A 13,816-nucleotide genomic window follows, 5' to 3' on the forward strand; every position below is an offset into this window, starting at 1 on the left:
ATAAAGCTGTGTTTTGTATCAAGACCTGGCCACGCTGCTGCTTCCTGGTGCCTCCCCTTCATCTCTGGCCCAGTTCCCCTTCCCCTCCCCCTCCCTCCATCCTCCCCACCCTACACTGCCCCCCAGGGCCAGCTGCCTCTGGAGTCCTGTGGTCCGGGGACAGTGCCAAGGGGGTGGGAGGCGCCCGCCCTACCCTCTGCCAACCCCCAGGGCAGGTAGGGGAGGGAGGACAGCATGGCAGAGAGAGGGTATCTGGAAGGCGAGACAAAAGGAAACCATCGGCGGGTACCATCTGGTGCCCAGGGCCCTGGTGCCAAGAACTGAGGGCACTCCGATGCCAGGGGTGAGGGGAGGAGGCGGGGGAGTTGTTCGAGAGAAGGGGGAGTCAGGGCTAGCCCTGTCTGTGTGTGCTGGGGAAGGGGTTTTAAGCCTGGGAGGTGGAGGGTCTAAGTCTTCCATCCAGGTTTCTGCCTGACCCCGAAGAAGAGGGGGTGTGGTGTGTAGGGATGGATTGAATCTGGTGGGGATGAGCGGGGAGAGTCGGGCTCTCAGCTCTCTGCCCCTTCTCCATCGAGTCCACAAGCTGGCTGTCCAGGGAGCGTCGAGGTCACCCAGCCTCGCCTTCCCCTGTTCTGCGGGGCAGAGTGGAAGGAGGTCTGCTGGCACCCCCAAGGAATAGAAGGTGGTAAATGGGGAGAAAAAAGAGAGGTTGAGCACTTGGAGACGCAAGTAGGGAGCTGTGGAGAGCAGACAGGAGCCATCCACTTCCTGCAAGGTGAGCAGGGTCACCCAGAATCACACCAGAGAAAACCCCACTCACCCCAAGGTGGTTCAGACTCACATGCAGAGAAAGAAGCCGGAGCCTTAAGTAATAATACTTTTAATAAAATTAAGTTCTTAATAGCACATTTAATACATTAACCCTCCCCCTTCTTGGTTTCTCTGTGTTTTGTGCAACATCACTTTGACTTGATTATTCATGGGTCCGTTTTATTCCCGCCTTTCTTTTGCTTTTGAAACGTTTTTCCTTGGTGGATTTGTAACGTGTCTTCACTAGATGCCTCAGATTAAGTCTGACCACAATCCTACTCTACTTTCTACAGTGGAGAGACCACTCCCCCTGCCCCAGGGCTGTCTCCCCCCACCCACCCTACCCCACCCGTACCCTCGAGCGGGGAAGGGGAAGCCCTCCCCACCCCAGACGCTACCTTCCCAAACTAGCGGGGTTTCTAGGACAAAAAGAGCAGGGGGGATATCTGTCCCTAGGTGGGGTGAGAAGAGTAAACTGGGGAGAGGGAGCTGTGTGTTTGGGGTCTAGGGCCAGGGAGGGGCATGACAGTCGTTGGTGTCATGGAGCAGGCTCTTCTTGCCAAGAGCCAAGGGGCCTCCACACCCCCTTGGGTAGGAGGGAGGGGCCCGACCTGATTGCAAGCTGGGGTTGGTAGAAGGCAAGTGCTTAAAAAACGAGTTGATTTCTCACAAGCAAAAGCCAAGCTCCCCAGTTTTCTGCGGGGAGGGTGATGTGCCCTGGGGCCGGGGCACAGTGGATGACCCCTACCTGAACACTTACAGATGGAAGTGCACTAGAACAGAGCATTAGGGTCAGGGTCACCCAAAGTCGCTGCTGCCTGCCCTCCCCCTGCCTTTGTACCCTTGGGGACCAGTTCTCCCAGGCCTTTAAGGACAGCATCTCTGCTCTACCCCAGTGGGTGGGAAGTCCTTCTTGAAATCTAACTTCTATGAGATAATAAAGCACTTTTGCAAAGCTGTAAAGCACAGTGCAGCTTTAAAGGAGAACGATTATTGAGTGGGTTCCTCCACCTGCTGCCATGGAGGTCGGAAGCTAAGTAGAATATTGGGTGGGAACAAGGAAAGGGGACAGACTACCCCCTCAGTCCCCTTGAAGCTCTGAGAAAGAAGCGTGAGCATGTGTGTCTGTTGGTGAAATGACCTACCAGGCTCTTGAATCAATCTGAGGTGGAGTGGATTGAGGTTATACTTCAAGAAGGACTTCCTCAGTTAGGCCTGGGAGAAGTTGCCTCAGGAGGGTTGGAGCTGGGCAGTCTCCACCCTCCCAGAGAACCCCAAGAGGACACATTCGGAGTAAGGGCTGCCCAACAGACAGGAAAGGCCAGGATGGCCAGGCCCTCAGGTACTGGGGTGCAGAGCAGGGGTGCAGGTGAATGTGCTCTCCCTCCTCTGCTGTCCCTAGCCCAGCTCTCCTCTGGTTGAAATGACCACTGTTCATCCTTTCAAAGACCCTGGGAACTGAGCCCCTTATCTATTTGTCCTATAATTTAAAAATCCAAGGATTCTCAGAATCAACCCCAGCAGACTAGAAGGAAGCTCCTAACCTTACCTAGCAACCTGCTCCCACCCTGATACCTGAAGATGGAGCGGCTCAGGGTGGACTCAGCCACTTCCCTCCTCTATTTTCCTTTTCGTTATGACTTTTATACATTCTACTGGACCCAGGGGCCCTCAATGCTACTAAACTTTAAGCTATCTGAATATCATCTACTAAGTAACTAGTAATTCTTTCTCTTTTTCTCTAGGATTATATGAAATAAATTTGAATTATTATTATTATTATAATTATTATTTTGTAGTATTCTTTTCTTTTAAACCCCTCGGTTTCTTTCTTTTTCTTCTCTCTCTCTCATTTTTGGTTAAAAAAACAAACAAACAAAAAAAACTATTTCTCTTAAATCTCACACCTCTCTGAGGGTTCCCGGAGGCCTGCTAGGCCTCAGTTCTGGACTTGCCCTTCTCACTCGCCCCTGGGACAGGGCAGGGGAAGGGGGGGGACACCCCAGGATCCTCAGTCCTCAGTCCTCCAACTTCTTCCTTTCTCCTTAATCCCTTTCTTTGTTTGGCTCTGCCGGCTCCCCCCGAGGGGGAGGGGTAGAGGGGAGGGGGAGCCCCGGGAGTGAAATCCAATCTACTTGCAGGGCCCCAGAGGGACCAAGTTCCCCTAGCCCCTGTCTCCACGATCCATCCCAGGATGCTCCCCCGGAAAAGCAAATGACATTCCTCCCCAAAAAAAAAGTGGGGGGAAAAAGGAACGTAAACCCGAACATATATTAAAAACACTTTTTTAAGATTTAACTCTGAATACAAATGTATTTTTTTTCTTCTCTCCCTACATATATTCTAAACCTTCTAAAGTTTTTTTATTTTTTTTAAGGATCACTTTATCATAAAATAAAATATCCTTTTCATATAATAAATTACCTAATAAAAAGTCTTTTTTTTCATATTAGCCCAGGTTCTTTGCTACATTTATACGGTAATAAACGCCTTTATTAAAATAGAATATTAAATTATAAAGAACTGTTTTTTTTTTTTTTTTTTTTGCTATTTTTGTTTTCTCTCCTCTGTGTTGGTCACCTATCTCGCTCCCTCTCACGCTCTCTTTCTCTCCTCTATCTTGTCTCTCACTATGTGTTTTGCGTTTGTTTCTAGGTTTGGCTCAATTAGTAAGAGTGGGATTGAATTTTCCGAGCCCCCTAGTGTAACAGTCTTCTGCCTTTGTGGGTAGAGTGGAGAGGGGGAGGGGGATCGACAGACAGACATCCCATCTTCCCACCCCCCTCCCCACCCCCCTCGGCGACCGAGGGGTGCCCATTTGGTTTGGTTTCTATTGTACAGACATCTCAGGATGGCTCACATTGGCGGGAAGGAGGGAAGTTGTCACAGGCCAGTGTTCCTGGCTGTGACCTCCTTCCGCTCCCCTCCCTGGCTGGTGGTCTGGAGGGGAAGGCTGAGGAGAGGTGAGTTAATTCACAACAGGAGGAAGGAGAGGAGGAAATCCCCTCTGTACCCCCATCCCTGCACCCCCTCTCCATCCAGAAAGAATGGGACTCTGGAGCTTAAGTGCTCAGAGATCACTTAGAAGAGTCCCACCCTACTATATACAAGAATCTCCTAGGACCCCCACGGGACTCCCATCCCCCATCCTCTCCTGGCCCGGCCAGCGGAACCCAGGAGGGCGGGAGGCTGGTGGCTGCCCCAGATGAGCAGTAGGGAAGCAGCAAAGGGGGTGCAAGGCCTAAAATCATACATGATTCTCAGAACAGGCCCTGCTGTACCCCAATCCTGCTTGGCTCTGGATTGACCCCTCTCTGAAGACCTGGTCTCTCTCCTCACCCACAAAGAGTGAGACAGAGACTTCATGATTAACGTGCTAATAAGGGTTCAGGTCAGGTCCAGAGAGGGGCGCATGGAGTGGGGCACTGCAGGGGAGGAGGAGCAGCCCCTCCCCCCAGCAGCCTCTCCTATGGCCTCAGGCCCTTTCCTGCTCAAAACTGCAGACACACTACCCTGGCTCTCCCCCTCCCACCACCAGAAAATCCAGCCCAAGAACTGTTCCCTAAATGTAATGCCCCAAGATGATAAAGGTGGAGGTTTGACCCTTTATGTAACCCAGTATTGGTCCCCTTCTCAAATTTTCACTGAGAACAGGGATACATTCCATCAAGAATTTGAGGTGTTTCTTTGGAGGAGTACGAGAGAGGGCCTCCGGATGCCAGAAGAGGAATTAGGGGGGACCATCAAATTGTTCTTCCCCCTACTTCTCCCCAGGGGGATGGTGTCCCCAAAGCTGGGCTGGAAGGAGCAGGAGGGAGGGGGGAGAAGGGAAGAAAGAGAAAGAGCAAGACAGGGCTGGTTGTGACAGCCAGCCAGGGGAAGCAAAGAGGAGAGTTGGGGGAGAGAACAAAGGAGTGAGGAAAACCCAAAGGGAAGAAAGATGGGGAGGAGAGAGTGGAGGGAAAAGCTGCAAGGGGCAGAGAGCACACCCCCTCTCCAGATTCCTCTAGCCCAGCTTTGTGGGGATAGATGAGTTCTGAGCCCTTTATTGGTTGACATACTTCCTCCCCTTCCCCCTTAGAAAATCTATCCCGACTTCCAAAAGGGCCCCAACCCCCTTATACTGCTGGAAACCCAGGAACAGATTCCCAAACAGGATACGGCGGTGGAGGGTCTAAAGGGTCGTGGTTGGAGGTCAGAGGTCAGGACCAGAGGGCTTGGGGATTGTTAGAGCACCTCTAGATACAGATGGTAATTCTCCCTCTCCCTTTCCCCATCCCCTCCACAGAGGAAAGGGTAGTGTGACACACATAAGGGTAGGTGGAGAGGGGGTCAGGATACCTTAGCGGCCACCTCTGGCAAAACAGAAGTTTCTCTTAGCTGCTTCCAGACTGAAGGGTGTGTTGAGGTATCAGAGTTGTAACTCTAGTAAAATTTCCGGCCTGGCCCCCTCCCAGCCTTTCCAGGACAGGGTGACCAGAGGCTCTGAAAGTGGTCCACCCTCCAGCCACCATCGCCTCCCCTCCCCCCTCCCCAGAGAGCGAGCATCTCTAAGCACCTTGCCCCTCAAATCACTGATTTCCAAAAGGCCCTAGTGGAACACAGCTCCAAGAAGGGCCCCTGGGGAGTGGCCCCAGGCGGCAAGGGGCAGGGGGCTTAGGAAAATATTCGGATGGCTTGCGTGGCTGTGATGTGGCAGACGGGACACTCCGGGTCCGTCCTCTCGCAGATGCGTACTGCACACTCCATGCAGAACAGGTTGTGTCCGCAGGGCACGAGTGCGGCAGTCACCTCACTCTCGAAGCACACCATGCAATCCCGCCCGCCGCCGGGGCTCCGCAGGCCGCCCCCCCCAAGTTTAGAGAAGCCCTGGAGCGGCTCTCCCGGCGGGCGTCTCGGGAGTCCTGCCAGCTCAGGCCCCGCAGAGGCGGCAGGAGAGCGGTGCGCGCCCGGGGGCACGGCGCGGGCCTTGGCGGAAGAGGAGGAGGAGGAAGAGGCGGAAGAGAAGAGCACTGAGGTGGGCGTGGCGTTCTCCTGGCCCGCCCAGAGAGGGGGGCTAGTCTCCGCCACCCCGTAGTACACGTCCTGCTTGCCCACGCCATAGCCAGGAAACAGGTACCCTCCGTAGCCAAAGTCCCCTCCCTGCTCGCCCAGGCGCGGGGCCTCAAAACCAGAGTCCACTCCACACTCGCCGATGCAGCCCAGACTGTTCTGCCTGAAGGTGGAGAGGGGCTTGCAGCCAGGCGGGTGCACCCGCCAGGCCTCGGAGTAGCGGCTATCAAGCGCGGCGTCGGGGCTCCCGGCCAGGAAGTCGTTTTCATTGTTGTACTCGAGGATCTTGCCTGTGCGGACCGCGATGTGCGTCTCGATCTCCTCGCGCGCACGCTCCACGTTGCCCGGGGCACCGGTGATCTCGAACACCGGGTCGCGGTCCCGGCTTGGCGTGATAATGTACGTGTTGGTCTGCTGCTGGATGCGTTTGATGGTTGCCCCCTTGGGGCCCACCACCAGCCCCACCACGCGGTAGGGCACCCGCACACGAATAGTCACTTGGCCGGGCAGAGCAGGCGCCACGCCAAAGGCGGCGCCCGACTTGTTGCGGGAGGCCCGGATCATGGAGAAGTGCTCAGCTGCTGAGATGATTTCGCGTCGGGCTGTGGCCACGTCCTCCCGCCGCCCGGTCACCATGAACACTGGCTCCTCGCCTCGCACCGGCGTCTTGATGTAGGTGTTGGTCTTGGCCCTCAGAGCCTTAATCTTGCAGCCTGGGACAGGTAGTTAAGGGAAGAGAGAAAGAAACTCACCGGCCAAGAAGGTTTGTACTCAGTCCAACAAGCTCCTGCTCCTACTCAGATACTCAGCCTCCCAGGAACCTCTGTCTACCCTTTGAACCCCGCCCCCCCAAACCACCCTAACCGGAACAATTCACTCATCGTATCTTAAATCTACCCAACGTCTCTGTCAACCACAGATCGCCAAATGTCCCAACTTTCCCTTGAATTCCATTCAGGACCTCCAAATTCATGCACTCTTTGAAATCCTGAAATAATCACTGACCCTCCAGACAAGGTGCTAACCTCAAACCTACTCACTAACTCCTCTCCAACCACGAGCCGTTGCCACAATTTCTCTACTGATTTCTGGCTACTCAAACTTACAAATCACTTAATCACCCCCACCCTGCCCTGGAAATGCAATCTACAATCTGTCACTGACCTTGATCTTTCCTCAGAACTGCAATGGACCCAGCAACCCACAATCTACTCCTCACTTGATCTCCATGCCTTAAAAGTGTCCTCCAGTCTACTCTGGGACCACTGACCCCCCAGCTGCTCCCATGCCTTCCACCCATTAGTGTCTCTCAGTGGGTCCCAAATTCATAGCAAGTTTTCAGCAACTAGTGGAGTGTGGGAGACTGGGAAGGGTCTGAGAATCAGAGTTTCAAGAGGGAAAGGAGGATAATGATGTGTAGCGCCTGACCCCATGGACACTCCTGCCACCCTGTCCCCTGGGGGCAGTAGAGCCAAGATGGGCTGGGGGCTGAGTAGGGTGGGGAAGAAGGTGTTCTGGACCTGTACTCTTGCTTTGAAGAAGGAGTGGGTTCAAGGTGGGAGGTTGGGAAGAGAGGCAGAAAGAGAAAGGAGAAAGGCCCAGACAAAGAGAGACAAAGAGAGAGAAGGGGAAAGAGAAAAGTGAGGGAGGCTGGGATGGCCACACTGCAGTTTAAAGGTGGCAGACCTTGATGGCTGAGTGGACAAGCCTCTCTACTCCTCTCCCACTTCCCTCTCCCTGCCCCTAGCTTCACACAGAACCTCAGAGACTCACATGCTTTCTCGAAGCACACATGCTATGTGTGTGAGTTTGCGCGTGCGCACACACACACACGAACCTAGGAGCCGTGATGCAGTGTGCCTTTATCTAAGTGATACTTGTGGTGCAAACCTAATGTACACTTTCACATACTCCTCTGTCCCATACACACAGATTCCCTGCGTTTCAACCTTTCATCCATCCCACTCTTCCATCCCCATCATCCCCAGCACACAAGCAGCACATTCCTATACACACCTGCCCACAACTTTGGTTCCCATTCACATTTAGACACGTTCACACCCCTCTCCAGATACACATTCACCATTCCCTTCCTCACTCCCCAACCAACGCCAGTGGTCCTAGTTTTCTGATTCTGCCCCAACCCTCCAACCACAGGCCTGGGGTGAGCTCATCTTTTTTTCCCTCTCCTTCCTCCACTCCAGATGGCTTCTTCTCCAGATTGGCATGTGGGAGGAGAGAGTGGGTTGGGGGCAGCTCTCCTCACCTTCAAGAGACCTCAGGAAGGAGAATTTGCTCCTCCCTTTTTGTCTTCAGACCTCTTGGCAGCTGAGAAGTCCTACCTGTTGTCAAGCCCACATCCTTGCTGCTTTAATGTCAGTCAGTAAATGACTGTTCTATTTGTGAGGCATGGAGGGTTAAGGAACAGTGAAGCCCCTTCTCCTACAACTTCTAATCGCATGGCATCTGATAGGCATCGGCGTTCTGGCTCTAAGTTTTGGGCCCATAAACTTACGCGAGAGCTAGGTGTCTTTAGGGATTGGAGTTGGGGTGAGGAGGACAGGCCGGGTATAAAACTAAGGAGAAAAGCTAGAGGCCTGGAGGTGCAGAACTGGTGGTGGACCTCGTCTTGGGTTTCACAACCCTGAAGAAGCATCTCTTGAAGGGAAGACCCAGTTGGCTTCACCTTCCTAGAGGTCAAATAGAGGAGCACGGACACTGCAGCAGGAGGAGGGAGGTTAGACAAGAGAAAGGACTTCCATTTACTTAAGGAATGAGGGAGAGGCTTATCTTCTCTGAATAGGAGAAATCCCCCTACTTTTATGAGAGACAGGCCCATCTGATGCGGAGGCAGAAGAGGAAAGAATGACTCCATGAAATTCCGGGGCCTCCCAAGACCACCCCCGCACCCAAGAAAAGATATCAGTGTCCCCACCCAATTCCAGGGCTCTGGGTCCCTAGTTTCTGGCAACAAGAGGAAATCCAACTTTTAAAACCAGAAATCTCAAGAGATGGAGTGCCCAGGAGGATGAGGGCTATGCCTGGGAGTGGCATCTTCCCCTCCTCCATTCTGGATCTCCCTGCAAAATCCCCCCAACCCCCCACACTTCTGGTAGATGAGGTGAGATGTGGAGTAGGGGCCCTCCTGGCTTGCCTCCCCTCTTCCCCGGCCGGCAGCCGGCCTCCTCCCTCACTCCCAGCCGGAATGCAGCTCCTCTATTGTTCCCCACTGTGGGACAGCTCCTCCCCTGCTCCTCCCCCACCCCACACCTCCCCAGCCCAGCCCCCTTGCAATTTCCAAATCCCACCCCCCAACTCCCCTTTGGGAAACTGGGAGAGGGAAGGGTCCCCAGGATCCCGTCTGCTCAATCTGGACCCTCACCAACACTCCCACCCCCACCCGCCCAGGGATGCTGGAGCGGAGGAGGGTGTGGTATCAGACATACTACACTGGATTAATTCTACACCCACACCCCCCTCCCCCCAACAACACACCCAGACACATGCCCTCCACCAGATCTCCAGGTGAAGGTTTCTTACCCCCCAGCATGCCCTCACCCACTCTGTCCTACTCTCTCACTACCAGAGACCCCTCTCCAGGCCTCTGGCCCCTTGCCGTGGCCAGCCCAGAACAAAAGCCTGAGAGGGAGGAGGAGAGGTCCACACCAGGACGTGGCACTTCATTGGAGGCGCCCCTTCCAAAACCCCATAGACCATTCAACTTTGGTGTGTGGGTGACCACAGGACTCCCTCCTCCCAGCAGCCCCCCTTTCCCACCTCACCCCCAGGCTGGGACCCTCCCATGAGCCACACCCCCTTCCATTCCTACACTCAGCCCAACAAAGAGATAGATACTCAGTCTGGCTTCCCAGGCCAGGTCTCCCCCAAAGTCTGTAACTCCAGGCGGCTGGGGGTCCCAGGGGTGCCCCCTCCCCAAAACCACTAGCAAATGCCGGAGTTGGGGCTTCTGAGTAACTCTTTGCACATTCCACCAGTTTTTCTGTCTACGAGTGGACACCCCCTCCGGACAGCCTCCCCGGATTGGAAGACCGATCCCCCTCCCTTTTCCCTCTCTCCACGAGAGGATATTTCTTTGTCTAAGGGCAGAGCCCTGGGGGAGGAAGGATCTGGAGAACAGTCCCAACTGGCGGGGTGGGGGTAGCAGGGAACTTTGTGGCACTTGGAAATCAGGGTAGGGGGCGGGTCCCCCTTTGTGGGGAAGGGACAGAGCCAGAGGCGGGCAAGAAGGGAGGAAATGAACTTTCCGTGGTAGGGATGGCGTGCCCCCCACTCCAATCCCTCTCCGCGGTCCCGGCGCCCGCTTACCTTGCCTGCCCACGATCTCGGCCACGTGCTCGGAGGTGGGCACGGGTACACACTCGGTGGTGTTGCTGCTGCCCTTCAGGCGCAGCTCGGCCTCTTTGTAGAGAGCGCAGAGCTTGGCGTCGCTGGCCCCTTTGGGGGCGGTGGGGGGTTGGGGCGTCTGCGCCGCGGGGGCCGCCGTCGGGGCTGCCGGGGGCGCCGCGGGCGGCGGCGGCGGGGCCGGCTGCGGGGGGGCGGCCGGCTGCGCGGGGGCGCCGCCCCCCCCACCTCCCCCGTCCTCGCCCGCCGTGGGGGCGGGGGGCTCCCCCAAACCCAGGAGGCAGAGTTGATCGAGAGCCAGCTGAAGGGCGCGCTCGTCTTCCAGCAACCCTCGGTCCTTAGCGCTTCCCCCGAAACATCCTAGTTCTCCAAAGCCCCCATTTCTTTCCATTATTCCAGATACCACTAGACTAGGCATGGCGAAACAAAAGCTGGGGGAGAGAGAGAGAGGGAGAGAGAGAGAGAGAGAGAGAGAGGTGGTGGAAGGGAAAAGAGGAGAGAGGAGGGGAGGGGAGAGGAGAGGAGGGGGGTGTGTGGGGAGGGGGGAACAAAGAACTGGGGAGGGGGGAAGAAAGCGAGATAGAAAGATAGACCCTCCCCCTAAGCCCCCCTCCCCAAACACCCTGTAACCCGACTCCCCTCGCCCCAGCCCCCAGGGTGGGGGTGGGGGGAAAGAGAAGCAAAACCAAGAAAGCAGATCTCCTCTCCTCTCCGGGGGTGACGGGGGGCGGGGGGCTGCGGGATCTCTGCCCCCACCCCTCCCGCCTCGGTCCCGGGAGTCTCTAGACCCCACCGTCCAGACGCCCCCCTTAGGCTCCCGCACCGAGCCCCAGTCCAGGAGCGGCGCTCAGTGGCCCCCAATAGAGCCCAGCCCCTTCCAGCGCTCAAACTCTTTTGTTTTAAATGAACTGGATGGAGCAGCATGGAACTGACGGGAGGGGGGCGCGCCGGGGGCGCCCGGGGCATGCCGGGAGTTGTAGTTTCCCGCCCTCGGGGGCGCGGGGACGAATTCCTTGACCCGAGGAAGATATGGATGTGCCTTCGGTCTTTACCCGCGGCTGGGAGGCGAAGCTGGGGGTGGGATGGAAGTCAAGGTCCCTCATTTTTCCAAGAGGCGGGCACCAGGAGAGGAGTCAGTGTACAGAAACGGAACGTGTTGAAAAAAGGCTAATGGAATGTGCCCCCTCCCAAGACGGGCTCCTTCCCGATCCGGGCCGGTCTTTGGTCCCTCTTTCTTATGGTAATGAGGTGGGGGCGAGAGGGCGGGGAGCGGTCCCGGCTGGGTCACTGCGGCTTTCTGTCGCTCTCTCTCTCTCTCTCGCTCTTTCTCCCCTCTTCCCCCTCCCTGCCGCGCTCCCTCTCCGCTCTCAGCTCCCCCCTCCCGCTCTCCCAGAGTCGATCCCGGCTCTGGGCCGCGGGGAGAGGTTCTCCGCAGAGCAGACAAAGCCCGCAGCCGCGATGCGGGGAGAACACGGCTCTGCGCGCTGGGGGGGCCGGGATGGGGTGCCGGTTTGGAGGGTGGGACCCCTTGGTAAAAGACGGGGTCCCCTCATCCCCAAGCGGCAAGCCATCCCCCCTCGTCCCCTCCCGCTCCCCCAGTCTCGGAGATCTGAGAGGCACCGACTGGGAGGTGAGTTAGTTAACATCCTTCTGATCAGTAGAGGGGAGCTGGGAGGGCTGTGGAGAGATGAAGTGAGGAGGATGAAGGGGTGGAGGGAGAGGAGAGAAGTGGGGGGAAAGAGTGAGGAGGCAAGTAAGTCTTAAAGGCATGATGTGACTTAACAGTTTCGGGTGAGAGCCAGGAGCTTTGGGTGTGACAGAAGGAGGAAAGAGAGACTGGATGGAATGGAGACCCAGACTTCTTCAGGCCTGGGCCATATATATAGCTTGGGGGTGATCTTCACCATCATCCCACTTTGTCTCACCCACCTCTCCCCATTGAAAACCCATTAATTAATTCAGCTCCTTTGACTCTGGAAATTTGGTGAAAGTAAAAATCAGTTTTTAAGGCATGAATTGGACAGTTGGGCACTTTTAGGGGAGTTTGTGGAAGTTGGAGTGTAATGCAATCTTTTCTCCCCTTACCCCATAGCTTCAACATTTCTTTTGTTACCCTTTTTATGCCTGGGTCTTTCCCAGTAGGAGAAGGGATGGCACTGCAGCTTGAGGGCTTGAGGTCAGACTTTTAAGAACTTCCCAAAACAGTTTTATAAGAATGGGTGGGTGAGCTACAGTAGTAAGGTGTCCTTTTCTGGAGTGCCTTGGAAACCAAAAATCTGAACTAGTTTGTGAGGTAAAGTCCTGCTTGGAGGCAGGGGAACAGAGGAGATGACCTCAGAGACCAGGCACTGTGAGGCCGTGAGGGCTGAGCTGCAAGCCCAGTTCCCTAAACTGATTCTTGGAGAGAGTAAATTTGCACACCAATGGGAGGGTGGGAGCCAGGGTGGAGGATCTCAGGAGGGGTTGGGGGTTGGCGCACTGCGGGGCTCTTGCTTCTTTGCCTGGCAGAAGATCCAGGGAAGGGGAGCCGTGACTGAGAAACCCCGGAAGCCCCCGGAATTGGAGAGGGGTGCCCTCTGGATCGAGGATTTAACATAAAGTTAACAATAAACCTTCTTGGATTGGGTGCTCCCGCCTCTAAGCAAGAGTGGGCGAGGAAGAATTGGAGAGACATGGCCCTGTGGGAGTGGCTGTTTCCTGCTCTTGTCCCCTCTCCTTCTGCCCCAGGAACCTGGACTGGGGGAACCAGGAGCTATGGGGAAAGCCTCCTACTCTGTGGACCAGGTGACTGTTTTTAACATGAACAGAAATCGCAAACAGTTGCATAGGATGGATTGTGTGCCAGGCCTTTTTGTCACCAGCTGGTCTGAGCCTTCCTGTCCCCTCTGAAATGAGATTCCCCCTAGACACCCACTCCTGAATCGGCCCTGCTTCCACTTTCCTCCCCACTAAGCTAATTAAAGCAGGAGGTTAATGACCAAAGAAGCCTTGGGGGTTTGGCCAGGGAGGAAAACAAAGGACAGAAACAAGTGTGTGCTAGTGGGGAGGGGACAGCTGCTGAATGGGAAGGGACAGACTAAGGGGCAGGGTAGGGGAAGCGGCAGTCCCTGCTGGACCCCCGCTCACTGATCCAACAAGGACTAATCAGCCCCCCTGGGTGTGTTCATGTACCATGGGTCCACCCTTAGGCTCCCACTGACTCCAAATATCCAAGGTGAGAGAGGCAAACGTGAACCTGGCACCTGGAGGGCAGGATGTGTGTGTGAGCGCACTTAGGTCTGGGGCTTGGCTGTGCACATAGAGGCATGTGCCTGCAGATTGTGCGGGGTACGTCCACCCACGGCGGGGGGGGGGGCCTGCCAGAGTGCCCAGTGGCAGCGGAGCCTGGCGATGGGCACCTTGAGGAGCCAGGTTCTCAGGAGGTTTTTTTTTTTTGGCTGCAGGATCTTAGTTCCCTGGCCAGGGATTGAACCCATGCCCTTGGCAGTGAAAGCTCGAGTCCTAACCACTGGACTGCCAGGGAATTCCTTCGGGAGGGGTTTTGATGAGTCCTTCCCTCACTCCCAGAGGCTGGTGCCGTCCTTTGTTCAGG

General features: G+C 55.7%; 1 protein-coding gene across 1 annotated transcript; it reads right to left on the reverse strand.

Annotated features, from left to right (window-relative positions):
* Positions 1–1,166: 1,166 nt before the first annotated feature.
* On the reverse strand, positions 1,167–11,213 carry MEX3A (mex-3 RNA binding family member A). Its single transcript, XM_057540723.1, has 2 exons — positions 10,189–11,213; positions 1,167–6,575 (listed from the first exon to the last, which is right to left on the reverse strand). The coding sequence occupies exons 1-2, from the start codon at positions 10,640–10,642 to the stop codon at positions 5,467–5,469; spliced, it is 1,563 nt and encodes a 520-aa protein (XP_057396706.1). The 5' UTR covers positions 10,643–11,213; the 3' UTR covers positions 1,167–5,466.
* Positions 11,214–13,816: the final 2,603 nt, after the last annotated feature.

The sequence above is a fragment of the Balaenoptera acutorostrata genome, chromosome 1 (genome assembly GCF_949987535.1).
Source record: "Balaenoptera acutorostrata chromosome 1, mBalAcu1.1, whole genome shotgun sequence".
Taxonomy (NCBI): Eukaryota; Metazoa; Chordata; class Mammalia; order Artiodactyla; family Balaenopteridae; genus Balaenoptera; species Balaenoptera acutorostrata.

Bases quoted from the DNA above. Each gene is read 5' to 3' on its own strand.
- MEX3A (XM_057540723.1), bottom strand. From the start codon at position 10,642: ATGCCTAGTCTAGTGGTATCTGGAATAATGGAAAGAAATGGGGGCTTT. The intron at 6,576-10,188 runs GTAAGCGGGCGC...TACCTGTCCCAG, and splicing joins CGAGATCGTGGGCAGGCAAG to GCTGCAAGATTAAGGCTCTG.